This window comes from Amphiprion ocellaris, chromosome 23 (assembly GCF_022539595.1).
Source record: "Amphiprion ocellaris isolate individual 3 ecotype Okinawa chromosome 23, ASM2253959v1, whole genome shotgun sequence".
Classification (NCBI taxonomy): Eukaryota; Metazoa; Chordata; class Actinopteri; family Pomacentridae; genus Amphiprion; species Amphiprion ocellaris.
The window spans coordinates 6,681,038-6,700,887 of NC_072788.1; the positions used below are offsets into that span (position 1 = coordinate 6,681,038).

The 19,850-nt window shown below is 46.9% G+C and overlaps 1 protein-coding gene across 6 annotated transcripts in view; it reads left to right on the top strand.

The window, feature by feature from the left end:
- The window catches only part of kdm6ba (lysine (K)-specific demethylase 6B, a), a 120,015-nt gene that overhangs the window by 94,279 nt on the left and 5,886 nt on the right, over positions 1-19,850 (top strand). For 4 of the 6 annotated variants that reach the window (XM_055007785.1, XM_055007788.1, XM_055007784.1 and 1 more), the window contains 11 exons: positions 10,867-10,953; positions 12,637-12,755; positions 13,028-13,151; positions 13,301-13,396; positions 13,512-13,803; positions 13,913-13,990; positions 14,232-14,402; positions 14,517-14,699; positions 14,969-15,574; positions 15,715-19,367; positions 19,658-19,784. In XM_055007785.1, the coding sequence (XP_054863760.1) occupies positions 13,033-13,151; positions 13,301-13,396; positions 13,512-13,803; positions 13,913-13,990; positions 14,232-14,402; positions 14,517-14,699; positions 14,969-15,574; positions 15,715-19,367; positions 19,658-19,784 (5,325 nt within the window). In that variant the 5' untranslated portion in view covers positions 10,867-10,953; positions 12,637-12,755; positions 13,028-13,032. Of the gene's footprint in view, positions 1-1,249; positions 1,559-10,866; positions 10,954-12,636; positions 12,756-13,027; positions 13,152-13,300; positions 13,397-13,511; positions 13,804-13,912; positions 13,991-14,231; positions 14,403-14,516; positions 14,700-14,968; positions 15,575-15,714; positions 19,368-19,657; positions 19,785-19,850 lie in introns of those variants that run through there. The other 2 variants (XM_023274798.3, XM_055007787.1) reach the window with 2 other exon arrangements.

Consider the following 19,850-nt stretch of genomic DNA (forward strand, 5'->3'; position numbering starts at 1 on the left):
CATACCAAAAGAACAAATTGTACTATTTGTAAAAATACAGATGTTTGACATGGACATAATATGTTTTTGGCCTGTTAACATGTCAGGGAAAGTCTGTAAAATAAGAGTTGGAATAATCATTTAGCAGTTTACAATCCTTCAAACAACTTCAGTTTCAAAATATCTGTAAAATAACAGCAAAAAATCAAATGTAAATTCAATAAAAATAGTGTAATTTTATTCTTCAAACATTGTAAACAAAGGCGTTACCATTTTGTAAATATAGGCTGCTTACTTTTTACAATCAACATCTAAATTAATACTTTTTCTGTGATTCTCAATAAAACAGAGTAAGGAAAAAATGTAAAACAGCTGAAAAATATTTTGCATTTTTCAATATAATATAAAAAAAATCTCAACAGCAAATACCTGTAAAATAATGCTATTTTTATTGATGTAAATAAGGTAAAAATAGGAAAATAGGGTAATTTTATGTTTGAACGGGAGAACAAATAGCCATTTGTAAAAAAAAAAAAAAAAAAAACGATTTTTGATATTGTCAATTGTGGCTTGTTGTTGTTTTTTAACTAATAAATTAAAAATAATAACTATGATTTTACTAGATACCATTCGTAATGTGGCAAAACAAGGAAAATCTGTAAAATAACTACCAAGTGTTCAAGAAATCACAGCCAGAGCTCGTGTTGAGAAACGTTTCTTTGCGACAGTTGGGTGATTTTCTCCTGTTCTTGTTCCTGGATCTATTTCCAGCTGAATACGTCTCCTCAGAACACTGCGATCCAGTTTTGTCATCTCGGTAATATGAAGTCAGGGGGTGACTCTCCTCCTCATCCACAAATAGACTCTGGGACGGAAATATTCTCCGGCACCGCTGGAGTCCAAGAGCCGGTCACGAGTCCGAATTAAAAAAAAAATAAAAAAGACACACAAAAGACGGTACAAATGGAGCGTCAGGAGGAGCCGCTCCGGTACCGGGACGGCGGACTCGGTGCCAGTTTGTCAGGGGATTCCGGGGCCGTCCGGTGACGTCAGCTGCGTGCGTCTCCGTTTCGCAGTGTGTGTGTGTGTGTGTGTTTGTGTGTGTGTGTGTGTGTGTGCGTGTGTGTGTGTGTGTGTGAATGTGTGTGAATGTGTGTGTCTGTCTGAGTGTGCGTGGCTCTGTCCCTTTAAAACAGAGCTCAGCGCAATACGATCCGAGCCTGCTTCTGTATGAGAAGGAAAAGGGAGCTCGACGCGGACGCACAGAGAGCGCGGAGCTGCCGCCGCACGGCCAATCTAACGGAATAAACGGAATTAAAAATCAGAATCCAGAGGCGCAGAAGCCAACCGAGGACATCAGAGAGATTCTCCGGTCGTCAGCGGGCTCGAATTTCACGGTTGTTCCGAGAGGAAGCGGCAGAGACTAACCGGGATTATAGAGGCTTGGAGCCGCTCTGCGCTCAGCCGGCTGGTCGGAATTTCTCTGCAGACTTCGGAGCTCCAAACTTGGGAATACTTTTCAAGGATTCTTATCTCAGCCAGGACGTCGTTTTATTTTTGGAACCTCCATATGTGAACGGTGAGTGCAGGGGGTGCTGTGGGGACATTTAAAAGAGCGGTTGTTTTGGTTGTAATGCGTAAAAGTTGGACTGTGTGCCGGTCATTGGAGAGTCTGTGTTGGTACTCACAGCATCGATGAGTGAATTATCGTAATTGATCAGAGCCGAACCCCTGATCGGCTGTGATCGATGAGGTGGGGGAATTTCTCTGTCTTTTTTCTCCGAACCACAGGTGACTCTTAAATCCCACGCGTGTAAGATGTCTGTGTTTCGATTCGGCGAATTGTTTTCCTCAAATCCACCATTGATCATCTTTACCGGAGCTGTTTAATCATCAGAGCACGTGGAGTCATTTCTGTGAACTGCTGTTGACTTTTGGTGTCATTTCTCTGCTTCGGTTGCCCCGAAAATAACCCCGAAACTTTGGTTTCTGGCTCCCTGTAGTATTCTGCCTCAGTTGTCGGTCTGTCCATGAAATAGTGAAAACTGCTGATCCTCGTGTTTCTTTGGGACACTTTGCGTTTCTGCTCCTGGTGATGGCTTGAAAAGGGAAGGAGAGCTAGAGGACATGGAGAGAAAATTGCCTGTGTAAGGAGATCTCACGCCATTGTGTGTGTGTGTGTGTGTGTGTGTGTGTGTGTGTAGGAGTGGGTGGCTCTGCTGGACCAGGAGTGGGGGGTGGGCAGGATCACTGAGGTCGGCAGCCGTATAAAGTGAATGGATCGCTGCCACCCCCACCAGCCCCTCAGTCAATCCTTACGCACACAAAGAGCCGGATTGAAAGGAAGTGATTTGCATCACCTCTCTTTTTTTGTGCGTGTTCGGGGGAGGGGTGGTGTTTTGGTGCTGTCCTTTAGGTTTCAGGGGGAGTCAAAGTCTGACCACATCGTGATCTGTTGCTTAATTATCACCTTTTGGAGAGAGACCGACTTTAACTGCAGTCATCTGCTCTCCATGAAGACAATAAAGCCATGAGTCAGCTCAGTTTAGTTGCAGGAAGACCCCCACACCATAATATGCTCACAGGACGTCCTCAGTTTGGGTTTTGGCCCGTGCGTCCTGACCAACTTCACCCGTAATTACGCACAGAGATAAAGTTAAAAATCTAGGTAGCTGAAGAAGAAAGTGACTGGAATATAATTTATAGTTGTTGATATTAGTGGTTGTGTTCACTTTCTTCACTGGTCAAGCTGAATTTGTGTCTCTCTCTCTCTGTGTGTGTGGAGTAGGGGGCTTATTTATCGCGTTATTGCCCGCAATAAATAAGCCCGGGTCAGGAAGAGCGGAGTGTGCTGGCATGGGGTCGCGAAGAAAACAAAAAAGAACCCCTGTGAAGGTTCACTTCCGATCAATCAGATCGATTGGCATGGAAAACAGCGGCGCGTTTTGTCTCTTTCTTTTGATGTCGGAGGTTGTAAAAAAAAAAAAAAAAAAAAAAAAAAAGTCGCTCCAAGCTCTGGGCTGGCTGTGTGCTGCCTCAGCTCCATCCCTCCCCCGTTTGTCCCGTGATCTCAACCACAGCGTGTGTGTGTGAATGAACAATCGCCGCCCATTTTACTACGTGATGACGAACATGGAGGAATATTAAAGTGATACACACGCGCCAGCAGAACACAGAGGGAGATGACGGTGGAAATAAGGCTGCAAACTCACCAATAGTGAGTCACAGAGCTTGAGTAAGCAGACTTAGGACAGTCTCCCAACCCTGCTCCACTCCCCTCTGCCTGCCCACATCTGAAGCTCTGGTGGGTGTTCAAAGGTGTCCACAGCAAATGGAGAATCTCTCTGGTCTAATTAAGATGTGAGGCTGGCAGGAGAAGTGGGTCAGTAGGCTGCTTTAAAGTGCTTACTCATCTACTCTGACAGCCAGTGAGGAAACACAACCTGAATGGCAGCGACGGTCCGTCAGTTTTGGAAAAGGAGGGACAACTTTTTGTTCCCTTTTACAGAAAACAAATCAAAGTGAAAGTGGTGAGGAGGGGGGAGTGATTGGATGTTTGTCTGTGACACCACACTGGTGCAGCCTTTCCAGTAAAGGGTGTCGTTTCTCCCTCCAACACAACATGAGAAAGAGGGAATGAGGGAGGTGCAGGACAACATCTGCCTCATTGACTGTTTCTCAAACACTCCCCAACAGGTCAGGCGTTACAACACGAGTCCTTGTGCGTGTTAGCTGACGTGATTGTTGGAAACAAGCTGAGGAATTCCCCATCATTGGCAGAAAACACTATCATCACTGTTAATGTAACAGAAATCATGTCAAGTAATATTTATAGAACAGTATTCACTGAATTTATTGCATTATAGCAGATTGTTTGTCCACAATTATGCTGTCAGATATCTGCCAGTAAGTGGGAGAGAATGTTTCTGACTTCTACATTCACTAGTTGTAAAGAGGAAAGCAAGCAGTCAGTGATCTTATCTAGGATTTTTGCACGCTATGTGAAAGTACAAGCGACCCGAGCTGATCTAGAGAGCATCTAAACATCTTCCTGAAATACATGAACTTCAATGAAACCCTGCTCAGTGTGCTTCATTGGCCAGATTCTCACCTCCTGTCATCAGCTGAATCACAGGTTTCAAACTCCATATAATCTTGTGAATTGAACATTGTTTCCAGAAGAACGTTTTCTGTTAAGTCCAGAGTAAATTAATCAAACCTGTCTTGGACTTTCCTCACAAATCATGATTTTCAACCTCCTGATTATTCACCATCATTATATGTAGCTTATGTGATTATGTATTCCCACATGCATGTTACGTAAACACTGGGCCTGAATGGTTATGCACTTGATAACATTTTCCCGACACAGCACACCGAGCTCATCATGACTGCAGGATGAAGGTTTTAGAGTTTACTCGGGGCCTGTTGGGGCCAAAAACTCAGTCAACCAAGTGTGAAATTCCACCAAGCCTTGTGAGACGGCCTGCTGTGGATCCAGGTCTCTGAAACAGGGACCCGGTTGTCTTCTGTAGGCCCAGCCGTATGGAAAAGGATACTCTAGGGCATTTTTACCTCTATTAGGTTTAAAACACTAGAAATTGAGTAAAAAGAGAATAACAGTGTCCATGTGGTGGATGATGTGATAAAACGTTATGGAAAATTGAGTCTTTGCAGCAGAAATAAGGTTTAAATGACATAAAAAGGCAATAAAACAGCAAGTGAAGGGTTCTAAATATATATGTACACCAGTGTCACTTAAATTATAAGTGGTAATTGGCTTTTTAGGTTTGAAATATGGCAAAGTGGTTTGGATTACATCAGCATGTATGGGTGAAGTCATTATCCGTATTTCTCATTAGTTTCTATGGACCAGCAGGGATCTGCTGCGCTGCCAGCCAACTACGGACATCCATCACTGTAAATATCGGTCATACATGCAGCTGTGGTCTCATTCCAGGTTCTGTTCTGCTGCATTTTGGACCCGAGCTCAGCATGTGGGTATAATACAGCCCAGAATCTGAGGAACAAACACACTGAGAGCTTTTACAGGAGCAGGCAGGGATTGTAACGCAGCAAATACGCTAATGCAAAACATTTTTGAAAGACCTTCCACAGAGGAAAAGAATATGAGTTTAATTCGTCCTGAGAGAGTAGAGCGGGGTTAGAGGAGCGTCTGAATGAGAGGAAAGGGAAAGTTTTCCTCTGACTTCTGTTATCTCTGGCTCTGTGCCACTGGTGATGATGCCACAGTAGAACCTACACAGCTTGTGTGACTCACAGCGAAAGTTAAACCGGCTCTCACACCTTGGAAAGAATTTTTTTCCTTCCTGCCTCCCCTCACGTCGGCCACGCTGGTACAACCAACGATAACTGAGCCCATGTGCATCATAAGAGCTTCATAAACAGCGCTGGAAGGGTAAGCGGCAGCATCAGTGGTATTTGAGGAATCTGTAAACAGGCCTTGGATGTACTCCGAACTAAATGAACAAACGGCACCGTCATAACAAAGCCGCTCTGCCTGCGTCACAGTGGTTCAGATAAAAATCAAAATGACCTGTGTGTAAATACACTCACTGTAACAACAACTGGCCATCTGCACACATGCTGTCATAATCTCTGATGCATATGCGTCACACACACACACACACACACACTGCCATGTTATTTTGTTGTTCACAGACTGCTGATGAGACATTGTGTGAGTCCGGGGAGGAGGACGGTGTGTGAGGTTATCCTGCCCTGAGTTTCAGTAAACATGCTGATCAGTAAAGACCTCAGAAACCCTGTTCTGAATTCTTTCCTCTGTCTATCTCTGCCTCTCTGGCTTAGTTTAATAACTGTTGGTGAAGACGCGACCAGTTCCCCTGGCAACTGTTACCAAGGAAGCAGAGTCTGGTCTTGTTCTGAGATGCAGTGTGTGTTCACTCTGGATGTGGAATAGAAGCACATGGAGAGAGAGAGAGAAGTACGAGGGAGGGGGATTTTTCACTTCTGATTTGAGGTCGGTTTTTCCTTTGAAAAGTGGGAGCTTCAAGTTCTGTTCTGTCCTCGGCTTTTCTTAGATTTGTTAATGAAAAAAAAAATCACCCAAAGAGGCAGAGAGAAAAGTTTGGGGGCTTTTCAGGTATGGAAATTGAGAGTGTCACAATCAAGCCATTATCAGTTGTCAATGAAACGCCCACATTTTCTCCGCTTTCGGGTTTGACAGGATTTACTGCGAGCTCTTTTCCTGTCTTTAGAGTGTCAGGCCAGGTGTTGAGTCATTCCCTGTCTCACACACACCTCAGTTCAAATGCACAAACGTGTTGTTGAGTCTGTGAAAGAGATCCAGACGGTTGTTTCCTCTGAAACACGAGAGTTTCTGTGAAAATGAAGCAGAGAAGTACAAGTGACAGTGAGGAGGAGTCACTCGGCACAAACAGACTCACTCTGCCATCGTCCGTCTGTCTGTCACTCACTTTTACCAGAAGCTAAAAACAGGCCAACACAGTTTTTCACTTAACACCCATTTCCCAAAGTCTTGTTTTTGTTGAAGAGGCTTGTGTGAGTCATGAGTTGGACACACGTGCCACAAGATGACTGTGTGTCTGAGGCGTATTTTAGGAACTGCGAGTGAAACAACTTCAGCTTTTTCAATTGACTCGGCTTGTTTCACATCTATTACTCACATAAAATTGCTTAAAAAGTCAGTGAGGGTCTGAAAGACTACTTTTTTTTTTAACAGGAAGCCTCACTCTAAAAACCCCTCCCCACACACACCCCTGAGGGAGGCTTCTTCCTGTGGTTGTGACGACAGTTTCCTCTCCCCTCCGAGCTCGGTTCCCCTTCTTTCTAACGTCACACACGAGTGCAACTGATCTCCTTTTGTATGAGTGTGTACGTGAGCCAGAGGAGGAGATGCACCACATGTGTTGTCAGTCACAGCCCAGATGTCGTGGTGGTGAGCGCAAGACACAAAAGGGGCCTCATGTTCTAGTGTTTTTCTACCAACCCCCTCCTGTTCTCCTCCTGTGTGTTCTGTTTCCCCCCCCCACAAAAAGATAAAAAATGTAGAGTAACTGTAGCTCCTTCATGTCTCACTGAGGGTCCGGAAATCAACTTTTTTATCCCCTAAATGCAGCCAGAGCAGAAAGATAAATGGTCCCAAGCCAACGACCAAAAGGAGCAGCTCTCTGTTGCTGCTGTTGTCGTGTCACAGTCATGGCCTAAATGTTGAGCAGATGTACAGGAGGATACGTAGAAACCAAGAGGAGACACGGTGTTAATATGAGCTTTTATCCGACGGGTTATGGCTGGCTGGTGTGCCTCTGAGCGCAGAGGTTCTGTTTGTAACTGGGTGAAGAGTTAGGTCAGCGCTGAATCCCCTGGATTGTTGAGATGGATGCTAGCAGGAGTTAATCCTGGAGGTCAGATGCTTCTGTGTCAGCTCGCAGTGTCCTCAGCTGACCTGCAGTGACCCGTGTGCGCTGGTTGGCACGGCATCCTCGGTATTTCTGTGTGTGTGCACGGATGCGGACGTGATGAAGTTAGCCCACATCACCATCTTGGATCGGCCTGCGCTGACGTTCGTGCACACAAACAAACAGTCCTACACGTAGACACACACGGAGCCTGGCAACGAGGCGGAGGAGGACGGATGCAGGGTCTGGCTGTTCCTCTGTGTGTGAGAGAGAGAGATACAGAAATGCTTGGTGTTTCCTCCAGAACACGATCTCTATCTGGGGCTGATTATGTAATGGCCAAATGGAGTAGAAAGGGTGAGGGAGGACAGAACAACACAGTGAGAGAGAGAGAGAAGACCGTGCATGGCCTTTCCGCCGTCAAAGTCATTCCTGCCAGTTAACTCTTCCTTGGCTGTATTTTCTGGCCTTATCTGGTCATTTCTTATCAGAGAGGCTCTGTAGTGAATTTACAAAGACAGTTACACTCTCCAGCTGCCTGCCATTACCCACCACACACTCTTTATTTTCAGTGTTCTCATCCTCAGTCATGTGGCTGCTCCAGTACTCTGTGAGTTGTCTTCTTAAACAGCTTCTATCTAAGCTAACTTCTATCGTTGCTCCCTGTCACAACAACATTTATCGACATTATGAAGCCGCATAAAATCAAATCTTCAGCACAACAAATCATTAATATTCAATTAACCCTCAGAACCCCAAGCAGTGCTTTTTGCCCGTCACATTTTTACTCATCGTTGCCTCATTTTTCACTGCAATGAACTAAAACATGTCTTCTGTGCAGCACATCAAAGTTGTAATGCCATAAATCATAAAAAAAGACAATTAAAGCTGAATTTCTTTGATTATTGATTGGACAAAAAACTTTAAAACATGGAGTTTTATAAAGTATGTGTGATATTTTTCCAAATGCCCACAGCTGTTTCTAATACTAGAAAAACAACGTCGGCTTTATATACTATAGGTGTTTTACTACTTTTAATGTGTTTCCTTACTTGTATAAACACAGCCTGCAGTTCAGCTGTGTCACTGATGGCTTCATGGTTGCAGCATGCCAAGGAGTGAATCGTTGTTTTGTTTTTCACAAAGTCTGATTAATGCAAACAGTTTACTTTGTCATTTTTTTAATGTATCACGTAAAGTAGTTTTGATGAGTAGTTCAAGGACTGTTAGAAAGTTGGAAAATTTTGGGGGTTCAGATAGTTAATGTGAAATAATGTGCCACATGGATGAGAGTCCGAATGGTAACATCCAACTTACTAACCTGATTTTCATATCACAACCCAGGAAGGAGGTGGAATCTGAACAGTACAGATACATATTTTTCCAGTGAATGTTGTCTCTCTGCTGTCTGTTTTCCTCTCGTGGCTTCGCTGTGGTCGTCTGTCTGCTGACCAGCTCAGGACAGTGGCTTTCTGGTGAGGGGGGCAAATGAAGGACGCTGCATCGAGACAGACGTCATTTGACCATCTTAAGTTCAACCATTGGTTCCCTTCAGCTCATGATAGTGACTCGGCAAGTTTCCTGTGCCAGCCACCAGCTTGTGACTTGGGTTTGTGTCACATGAGACTGCAGTAGATGTTTCTTTGTCCCCACAGAAGATTGAACAGAGCTCTTTTATTTTCTCTATAACTTCTTAGTCGGTTTGGGTGACAAGCGCTGGCTCAGCTTCTGCCAGCTGCTGATCGCTGGTGTTGCCGGGACAATAACCAACTTGCGTAACTACGACAACGAGGGTGTTGACAGGAACAGCTCTTTCATGTCTGGCGTCAGTGGGGGGGAATTCACTCAAACTGTGGGGAATTTTTTGATTGAACTATGAATTGTGTCATCTGTTATAATAAATGATGCATCAGCTGTGTGTGCTGTAGTGTGGAGGAGACTCATATATAGTACAGGACACAATGTCCTCGTTGCTTTTCTACTTATCCTCGATTGACTTACTGTATACACTGTAATACTGCAGCTCTTGTGGTTGAAGTGAGGTCAAAGTGAAAGCAAAAAGCAATCACATCTGCCGCACTCAGGGCACCGTGGAAGCTGAACATTTAGGTTTCATGAATCACATTCTAACTTTTTTTGATGGGTCAGGAACAATCTGTGAAGTTTGTGAGTAAATGAAGGACAGATTGATCCGGTTGATTGAAGATTTGTAGAATTTTCCTCACCATTTCTGTAGAACTTGCGGTTTGGTTTGATTCCTTTCTCGGCGATGAAACCCCCATACAGCTCATCATCACATCCTGTTTGTATACCTAAACACACACACATACAACCAGCCCATGCTGTGAAGGAAGCTGAAATGACATAACGTGGTCCGAGAAATTCCCACCGTTGTCACGTCTGCAGTGGTGCAGAAACACGCCCCCGGTCACCTGACTGTAAGTGGTGTCCCAGGAGGGCGGGGTTTAGGGCCAGTGGTTTGGGGTAAGCCCTCTTCCAGGGCGCTGAGTCATCAGGGGTTCCCCGAAAAATGACTTGCGTAATGCTCTCAGACACACTCACTGCCTCTCCTCTCATACCATGCTTTCACCAATAGGTGGTGCGACCACATTTCATGGCTTTGGTATCATCTGATAGAACCTGAGCTGCTGTGTAGCACGGTCTGCCGTCTGTGTACACGATCTAATTTCAGAGTACTGAGTTTCTCACACTGTGCTGCTAGAGTAGCTGTGAGCAACGTGATAGCCAGGATAGCAACTGGAATAGATGACTGCTGGGTCACAATTCAGACATAAACACACACCCGTCTATAAAAGTTGTAATTACAACCTTGCCACGGTGTCCCCGTTTGCACTCGCCACTCACAGCTGGCTCTCTAGATTTCTCTGCAGATGCTCTCAATTTGCCTTCCAGTTCAAATTCTGTCTCGCATCTCCTTTTCCCACAATGCCACGCGTTTTATTATTTTACAATGTTTCCCCAGTGCTACTCTTTCTCATGTGATGGTTGACTTAGCTCGCTCGGCTCTTCCTGTTAGAGTGAGATCAGCCCTGTTTGTGTGTCTGCTCGCCTGTTAAGCTGCACAGTCAGTCTCACCATTGTGTCTGTGTGAGAAGAGAATGAAAGAGTGAGTGAACAAGAGCCCCCATTGCTCCCATTGTGTCGGGCCTCCCGGCTGATTTACCCCTTTGCCTCTGAGCCTCCCTCAGGTTTTCCACATCGCTCTGAAACCAGGCGTCACCTCGACAGTGAGGAAACCACGGGGGGTGTGGGGGGGGGGGGGTAGTGACGACACGCTGTCTCAAAAGTCAGAAAAGAGAAGCAGCAGGATAAAGACGGTTCATACTGAAAGAAAAGACCACCTTTAGCTCTGAAACACAAGCTTTGAAACTGTGAGGCCATAACTCTTGAGTATTGTGTTTACTGTGGCTTCATGATGTTTTTATGACAGCTTGACAGTGTTTTTCTCTTCTCTGTCTTTCAGGATTGAGGAGACCCCAGAGAGATGATTGGCAGCTGAAGCTGAGACTTAACACAACTGTGAATCAATAACTTGGTGCTACTCTAAAAGGTACGCTCAGCAGGAGTGTGTTTGTGTCTTTTAAAGCATGTTGAGTGCAGCCTTGACAGTTAACGCCGGCCTATCTTCACATAGCAGCAGCGTCTGGTGGATGATGATCCCTGGTAGGCTGGGGGGAAGAGATAGGGAGGGTGGTGTGTATGTGTCACTGTGCAGCAAACCCTCCTCACAAGCTAAAAATGTGCAGCAGTTAAAGTATCCTCGACTGGGCTTTAAATAGAGGCAGAGAGATCCAGAGTTGGTGGGAGGAAGCAAGGAAGAGAAGAGGAACTGGTGGGAGGCAGAACTGCGTATGTCCAAAGCTAATTCAGGAAAACTAGTGGAAGAGTGCTGAGCTGAGCAAGAGAAATGAATCAGAACCAGTGTGTGTATGCCTGTAAGCTGATGCATTATGCATCACTCGTCAGTGGGAGTGTTATCATTGCGTTTCTTGTCGCACCTTTAGAGCTGCAATTCATTGAACAACTTACTTCTGATTCAAAAATCAGCCTTATCAGGATGTTTTTTTGGATGATTCAGCTTTAATCTCCTGTTTAACAGATGACAGATAATGAGGATTTAATGTGTCACATCTTGAGGACAACATGAGTGTTTGCTGGTCTAGTTTTTAACAGCAGTGGTGTTTGTGGAGGATCAAACACGTCCCTCTCAGGTGTTTTCATGGGCCTGTATTGATGTCTTTTTTCAGTCCAAGTACTTTGAACACACTTCTTTGTATCTCGACACCTTCTGTCTTTTGTGTTGTGTATGTGTGTGTCCGGTGTTTGAGAAAGCCGGGAGTTATCTCTCGGCTTCTTTTATGCGTTTTCCCCTCGACCGTTTTCCTTTGTGTCATCTCAGTGTGTGTTTGTGTGGGAAGGTGTGTGGGCGTTTTCATGGCACCGTTCCCACTCTGCACTCCACCTCCCTCCATCCCTTCCCTCTACTCCATCTCTTCTCCTTAATCTATCCTTCCATCCTGTTCAGACCGTCTGTCGCTGCTGCCCCCCTCTTCCTCTCCATCACGCCTGCCGTAATGAGATTAAACCTTAGTGTATCCACCGGGCATGCACATGCACACACACTTTATACACACCCTCCAGTGTGCTGCAGTACACACACATAATCATCCACTTAAAAGAGAGCACACTGTTCTCTCTCACATGCACTAAACCAGCACAAGCCTGACACGACCGTGCAGCTTGCACACTTGGATTGCTTCCACTTGCGTTGCTTCCAACACCACACACACTTGGCATGTGACCAAGGCCTCTCACTCTTAGTCTTTTTCCTCCGTCTCTTGCTATCAGGAGGCCCATGGTAAGGATTACAGTAACCCCAGGTCTGTCCTCATAGGTGAGCTCCCCACTGAGCCATCTGGGCCTCAGAAATAATCTTATTCCGTATTGAGTGGCTCACTTTCGCCTCCTACAGGCTGACTGATGCGTAGCAGCCTGCAACAGACAAAGAAGGCATCATAATGTGAGCCTTCAAGAGGATTTAAGTTAAATTTCTCACGACGGAGCAGAAGAGATGCAAGAATTAGCCAGTCAGTCCTCTTGCCTTATATTCTACTTCCACCATCCCCTCAGTGCTGGGAAGCTCTCACACTCAGACACTCTAACTAGCTTATATAATGCAGAGCCCAGTGGCATTTGTTGACTTTAAGTGTGTCTCTCCTTTTTCTCTCTGCAGCCAGTTGGCTTTTAGGTTCTTGGTGCTGAAGACAGAAGAGTCAGAAACAGACATTCTTTGTGTTGGAGTGAGGCCCTCTCTGTGCTGCAGTGGAGGGCTTCACAGATACAGCTAGTCTGGTAAGTAAAGCAATGTGTTTCACCCTCTAGGATTTGTCCTCCACCTGCCACTAATCCATCATGAGTGCTGTAATTTTAAAAGGAATGATGGTACTTTATAAACAGCTAGACATTGTGTGTTTCAATCTTGTTTGTGTGGAAGCATAATTACCTGAAGCTTAATATCATGTTTTCAAAACATTTTAACGTACAACTTCTTATTACTGTCTCAGTCCATATATTTTTCTTTCTGTCTTTAATCGTGTCTGTCTCGCTGTGTTACAAACAAACAGGCTGGATGCATCACGCAGTAGAGCAGTTTGGCGGGCGAAGCACACGGGATTCCTTCCCTCTGGACGGACTCAACCGGGGGCCATGGCCTCCCGTGGGCGGCCGCGCCTGGCAGCCACCTGCCAGGTCTGTAGTCATGGCAACACATACACACAGTTCCACAAACCCAATCCATCAGGTTTAACCTGTAATTATGACTCAAAGGTAGTTTGCTTAACATTCTTTGTGTAAAAACTGCTAAGGGATGTAGACTGACTATAATGTGTCCTCATCAGGTGTTCACCTGCAATGAACCAACACCAGCTACTTCCCCATCTACCTCCTGGAGCTATGGGTGGATTGAACCATCACAGTAAATATTTAAGCAATGGGTAAGTCATACACAAAGTCATTAGTGACAGACATAAATGATGTGGCATCAATAAAATGTGTTTATTTTACTTTGTTTGGTGTAACATAGTTTAACCCTTGTATTTACCTTTGCAGGCCCATGCGAGGTGAAAAGCTTGAGCTCCCACAGGCCATGTTACCAGGTATGCAGAGGGAGCAGCAGAGACCTCCTCCTCCTCCTCCTCACCATCTTCATCCTCCACCTCCCCACAGAGCCTGGGAGCAACTAGGCCAGCTGTATGAATCGCACCTCCCTCCTCAAGGACACCCTGTTGTGCCCCTGCCCAACGAGCACTCACTCCGTCTCCATAACGGAGGCTATGCAGGCAGCAGTGGACCTCCCCACAACCCGCATCTCCCCCCCAGCAGGCCGAGCCAGCTGCTGAAGGTGAGGAAACATCCCATAGATGATTTCATGGCAGGTTTTTGCGCTGGAGTTTAGCAATTTTTCAGTAATGAAATATAAATGACTGATCACGGTTTACTGTTTGCTTTAGTTTGGGGGTCCTCAGGAGCAGCACGTTCCCCGGGGTCCACCACTGCTGGGAGATGAAATGTGGGCTCAGGTGCACCAGGTATGAGCTCTCTAATTGGCTATGATCGTGTTTCATCATACGTATAGACACATGACAATCCCTATTAAGACTGTCATTACTGCTGCAACAAGACCGACAGAAGACACACTCCAGTCAGAGTGTATCCCTGAGCTTTAGCTGAATATTTCAACAAAGGAATTCTAATGAACTGACACTACAGTAGCTGCACGAGTTGTCTTCCTCTGCTGCAACACAGATCCTTTCATTTTTCTGTTTGTAGCAGAGGGTCTTCCCAGGGAAGATGCTCGGGGGTCAGTTGAAGAGACCAGGACCTCCACTGGGAGAGCACTCTGTTATCCAACACACTCCTCCTCCATTGCTGCACCCACCTTCACACCCGGCTGCAGAGGACTGCCCCAGCCCCAGCAAGAGGAAAAAGAGCTCGGATCAGGTACAAGACATACTCTGTTCATACCAGAACTCTAAGCGTCGGTACTTGCTTTTCTCTTTCCTGTTGCTCACATCCTTGATGTACAAATGTTGTAATATCCCTCTTCCTGTGCAGGTATCCCACCCAGGGCTGCAGCGTTTCTCTGGTGCTGGCCAGTCTTTGTTGTCTCAGCCGCAGTCATCAGTTCATCACCTCCCTCCCAAACCTGCCTTCTGGAACCCCCTTCACAAGGACAGCAACGTTCCCTGGCAGCCGCAGACCTCTGACCGCAAGAACACACAATCGCAGGAGTTCCAGGTCTGAACAGAAACAAAACATCCCTTCATTAGATCCATGGTATTCAGAGCCAGAGGTTAATTGACTGCAATCTGAGGGAAAACCTGTACTGGATACAGTGGTGCCATAAAGATGTATTGATTGTACTGAATATTGTTTGCTGTGCTGTAAAAAACATGAAGCCTAAAATTGATTTCAATCTCCCTGCTATGTTAAGTGAAGCAGCAATCAGATCATTTGTTTGTTTAGTTTTACTCATCCTGTTTTCTTCTTTTTCTGTGGTTTAACAGGAAAACAACAAACAAGGGATAGGCAGCTACACCCAAAAGTCCTCTCCTGCCTCTTCCACTTCCTCCAACCTCTCCCCTCCACTAAACTCCTCTCCGGGAAACTACAACCAGAGATGTACCCCTCAGCTCCAGAAAGACACGTCACCACCTCAGGCTGTAAACCATCAGTCCCCTCACTCCTGCTACCCCAGTCCTAGCTCCAAACTGGAGCTAGCCCCGCCCTGCCAGGCTGTGGAGCCTCGTGGTCTTCACAACCAGAGAGGCCCTCATATTGGGGGCCAAGGTGGCAGCCACGCTACCTCTCATTCAGCATCTACTCCAACCAGGGGAGACAGAGATCATCATCTTCATGCCCAGTCATCACCAGCAAACGCTTCTGCAACCAGCAGCAGCAGCAGCAGCAGCAGCAGCAGCAGCAGCAGCAGCAGCAGCAGCAGTGTGCCTTACAGCCACTTCCAGCCTCACCCTGGGCTGGGGCACCAGGGTCGTCCTCCCCCTCCTCCTCCTCCTCCTCCTCCTGCCAACAGCACCTCAGTACCTCAGCAGCAGCCAAGTGGTCCCCATGAGGTCTGGAGATACCAGAACAGGCCCAGCAGTCACTCCCTGGTGAGTACAAGTCATCTGTGCTTGTTTGCACCATGTTTAGATTAGTTTATTCTATGTCATTTGATAAAAGGCAGGAGCTGCTTTTATTCAGGCTTACATTTGAGCTCAGTGACCGAAAGATTCTGTTTGTGTTTCTTCAGGAGTCGGCCATCTACAGGCCCCCAGGTCTGCTACCTCAGCGCCAGCAGAGCCACAATCAGGTCATGGATACTCGGCCTCCAGGTCCCTCCCAGCATCACCACCACGTCAGCCCTCCTCTGCCTCCAACCAACTCCACTCGCACACCTGTCATCACATCCAATCCTCCCATGTCCCAGGCCTCCTGCTCCGTCGGCCGCTATAGCAACAGCAACAGCTCTGGTGGTGTTACCATGGCCGGTGTCTCCACGGTGACCACATCCCCCCCTGCTGGCAGCTCTGTGAACAATGGCAGCCGTAACAACAGTTGGCAAAGAGGAAGAGAGCCAGCACCCCAAAACTCCACCAGCGCTGTCATTACCCCCAAACCTCAGCTGGACGCTGTGCTGCAGCTGGGCTGTCAGAGAGGACAAGCTCCCACTGCCAGCCAGTCGCACCAGCAGGGGCTGCACAGACCTCAACACCAGGGACCCGCTAAGTCGCAGCCGACGAAGGGGAAGACTCCATACTATGCTAAAGCTGAACTGGAACAACGTCCTCCATTTTCCTCTTTGTTCTCCTCAGGGCACCAGAGGGCAGGGGACAGTGTAATTACAAGCAGAGTTTCAAATCCACTTCCTATATCTCCTACTACATACTGCCCACCTCCTCGCTCCACAGCTCCTCCACCATCCAGTCCAGCCCTCTCCTCCAGACTGGGCCGTCAGCCAGAGTCTGCCTTGACAAAAATGTTCTCTCACCCCCAGATCCATCCACCAGCTCCAGCCTCTGTCCCTCAGTCCATTGAAGAGGCTCTCGACAAGCTGGATGCTGAGCTGGAAGGACACATGCAAGCTGAGGAAAGGAGGAAGAGAGACAGAGAGGAGCAGGAGAGAAAAATAAGAGAAGAGGAGAGACTAAAGAAAGAATGGGAAATACGACAAAAATCTGATGAGGAGAGGAAGAGGAAAGAGATGGAAAGGAGGGACGAGGAGAGGAAAAAGCGAGAAATGGAAAGACAGGAGGAGGAGAGGAGGAGGAGAGAATGGGAGAAACGAGAGCAGGAGACAAAGAGGAAGCAAGAAGAAGAGAGGAAGAGAAGAGAAGTGGAGAGACTGGAGAAAGAGAGGAAAAAGAGAGAATGGGAGAAGCAAGAAGAGGAGAGGAATAAAAGAGAATGGGAGAAGAAGGAGCGTGAAAAAAAGAGGAGAGAGTTTGAGAGGCAAGAGGAGGAGAGGAGGCGGAGGGAGGCAGAGAGGCAGGAGGAGGAAAGGAAGAAGAGAGAGAGGGAGGAGGAAGAGAAGAGAAAACAAGCAGAGTTGGAAAGGAAAGAGGAGGAGAGAAAAAGGATGGAGAGAAAGAGAGAGGACAAACTTTGCAATGCAAAAGGAAAGGAGCAGACTGCTATTGAAAATCTGGAGAGACTGCTCTCTGGCAGCACCTCCCCAGCACCTCCACCGCCTCCCCTCTCTGCTGTTACTGCACCTCCTCCTCCTTCTTCAGGTCCTCCACCTCCCAGCTCCCAGGCATCTCCTCCCTACCCCTGGCTAAGCCGTGGTGGGGTGCCCCCCTGTCCACCAGGCCAGACACCCACCAACACTACTCCTGCAGAAAGGCTGCGGCCGCCTCCTCTAACACCTCAGACTGAGTATGCTAGGGAGAAGCAGAGGCAGAGGGAGATGTGGAGCAACAATGGCGGAACGACATTCAGTCCCTCATCAACACACAATACCTCAGGGATGAACCAGCCGGTGTACCCCACCAAGCCCCCGGCAATGCAAGCAGCACCCAACCAATCCAAAGAAGCAGCCAGGGAGAGAGACGGCAGCCAGCACTCTCTCCCCACCTTGGCACTTAGAGAGCCCCCCAAACTGTATCAGGCCTTTTCTAGAGAAAACCTCCCACCACCTCCTTTATCCTCCAGCTCCAGCAGGGGAATCCTCAGCAAGCAGGCAGCAGAAAGTGGTCTGCAGAAGGCCAGCAGCTGCAGCACTGACTCTGACAGTGCTCAGTTTGAGGAGGAGTCCTCCGAGTTGTCCACACTGCTCCCCGACGGTTTGGCGAACATTATGGCAATGCTGGATGAATCTATCAAAAACGAAGAGGAGATGTATAACAGTGAAAAGACTAGATCTACAGGCCTCCTCAATAATTTTTCTCCCAGTGCTGAGCCTGTCAAGAGCTACCTGTGTGCCCCAGACCTAATCCCAGCAACAAAGCATCAGCCCAACCAGGAAGACTTTGGATCCAACGCTAGCCCTCCTGTGCTCAGCCGCCAAGGTTCACTGGCTTCCCCTTGCAGCCGAACGTCGTCTCTCAATGAGGAGGATGAGGACTACCTTAAACCTCAAATGAACCGTAAGCAGTCCGTGGATATGGGAATGACAGTAGGTAACACCAATTACCGCCATAGTGACCTGGCTAAACTTTACGGGCTCCCTGAGCAGATTAAAAGCGAGGCAGACGAGGACGACGATGAAGAGGATTCTGAGGCCCCATCTTGTTCTCCACCACCCCAAAGACCTCACCTCCATCAAACAGGTGTTAACAGCATGTTCAAGTCCTTAGCAACAGTCCTAGAGAGCCAGAAGTATGCATATCGTGGTGGGCCTTTTGGGAGACCCCCTCCATCAGCTCTGGTTGGGGTCAAATACTCCTCTTCGCTGTCACTGGGCCCTGATATCTGCCGTCAGCAGCAAGGCAGTTCACCCACGTCAGATTCCACTAACCCACCATTCAGTCCTGCTGTTCCACCGCTGAAGTCCTCTCCTCGTTCTCTACTAGAAGACAAGAAACTGAAAATAGAGGACAGTGATGCCTGGACAGATGAAGGGGAAACAGAGGAAAGGATAAACTCTACCAAAAAGAGGGGCATTCCTACCATAAAGCCTATTAAGGTGATCAAGGAGGAGCAAGAGTTTACAACCATCTCTGAGTCTTCTTTGGCAGAGTTGGGAAAGAGCTGCGAGGTCATGCTTAGTCGACAGTCACTTCCTAACAAGAACTCCTTTGATAAACCTGATGGCCACAGTAAACTGGAGGACAGACACAAACCTGAGAAGGTAAAGGAGCACAGAGATAAAGATAGAAGCCGAGACAGAGAGAGGGAGAAAGAGAAGAAGAGAAAGCACGGCCACAGCAGCAGCAGGAAGCATGAAGACAGGAAGGAAAAGAAGAAGCATCGAGAAAAAAGGGACGAGATGGTCTTCTCTTCCTCATCATCATCATCCACCCATTCTAGGTCCAGCCACAAGCGACACAAGGATGGAAAGAGCCATAAGGAGAAGAAAGATCGCAGAATTCTTGGTGACCTCAATCTCCAGAGGAAAGAAGGGTCAGAAAAGAATCGGAGTCATTACGGCACGGATAAAAAGAAATGCAAGGAGGCGTCCGGTGCCAGCTCCACCAGTGAAGGGGAACAAGCAGAATGGTCCTCCAGCTCAGGAGAAAGATCAGAGCACAAGAAAGCTTCTGAGTCCGGCTCATTTGGCTCCACTGACTTCTTGAAATTGAAGGCGCTGTCTGACGGGCCACCAAAGGAGCTGAAGATTCGTCTAATCAAAGTGGAGAGTGGAGACAGGGAGACATTCATTGCCTCAGAAGTGGAGGAAAAGAGGATTCCACTGGAGGAAATCAGCATCAAGAACACAGCAGGCGAAATTATCCGCTCCTGCAAGTAAGTTCACTACTATTTGTCATCTCCAAGAATGTCAAAGATTCTTGTTTTCTTTCCATCTCAGACCTATAGTTTGCACTTTTTTCTCATTACCCTTTGGGAAATATTTGTCATGAAAAAGAAGCAAATTAGAATTAGGATAAACTAATATATTCATGTTCAATAAAGTAATTTAAGTTTGAAATTACTACAAGCGCAACAGTACTAACTGAAACCTGTAATATCTAAGCTTTGATGTGTACCTTCGTGCTTGCATCTGTTAACCTTTACTTTTCTGTTTACTGTTCTAGGGGAGCAAGAATCAAAGGGAAATTTAGAGAATCTTACTTGCTGCCAGCATTCTCCGTAAAACCCATCATAACTACAGAGGAACCCATTCCTAGAGAGAAGCTCAACCCCCCTACACCCAGCATTTATGTAAGTCACCACATTTCTGACACACACCAGTTTCTTCAAGTCTTTGCCTGACGTATAATACAATGT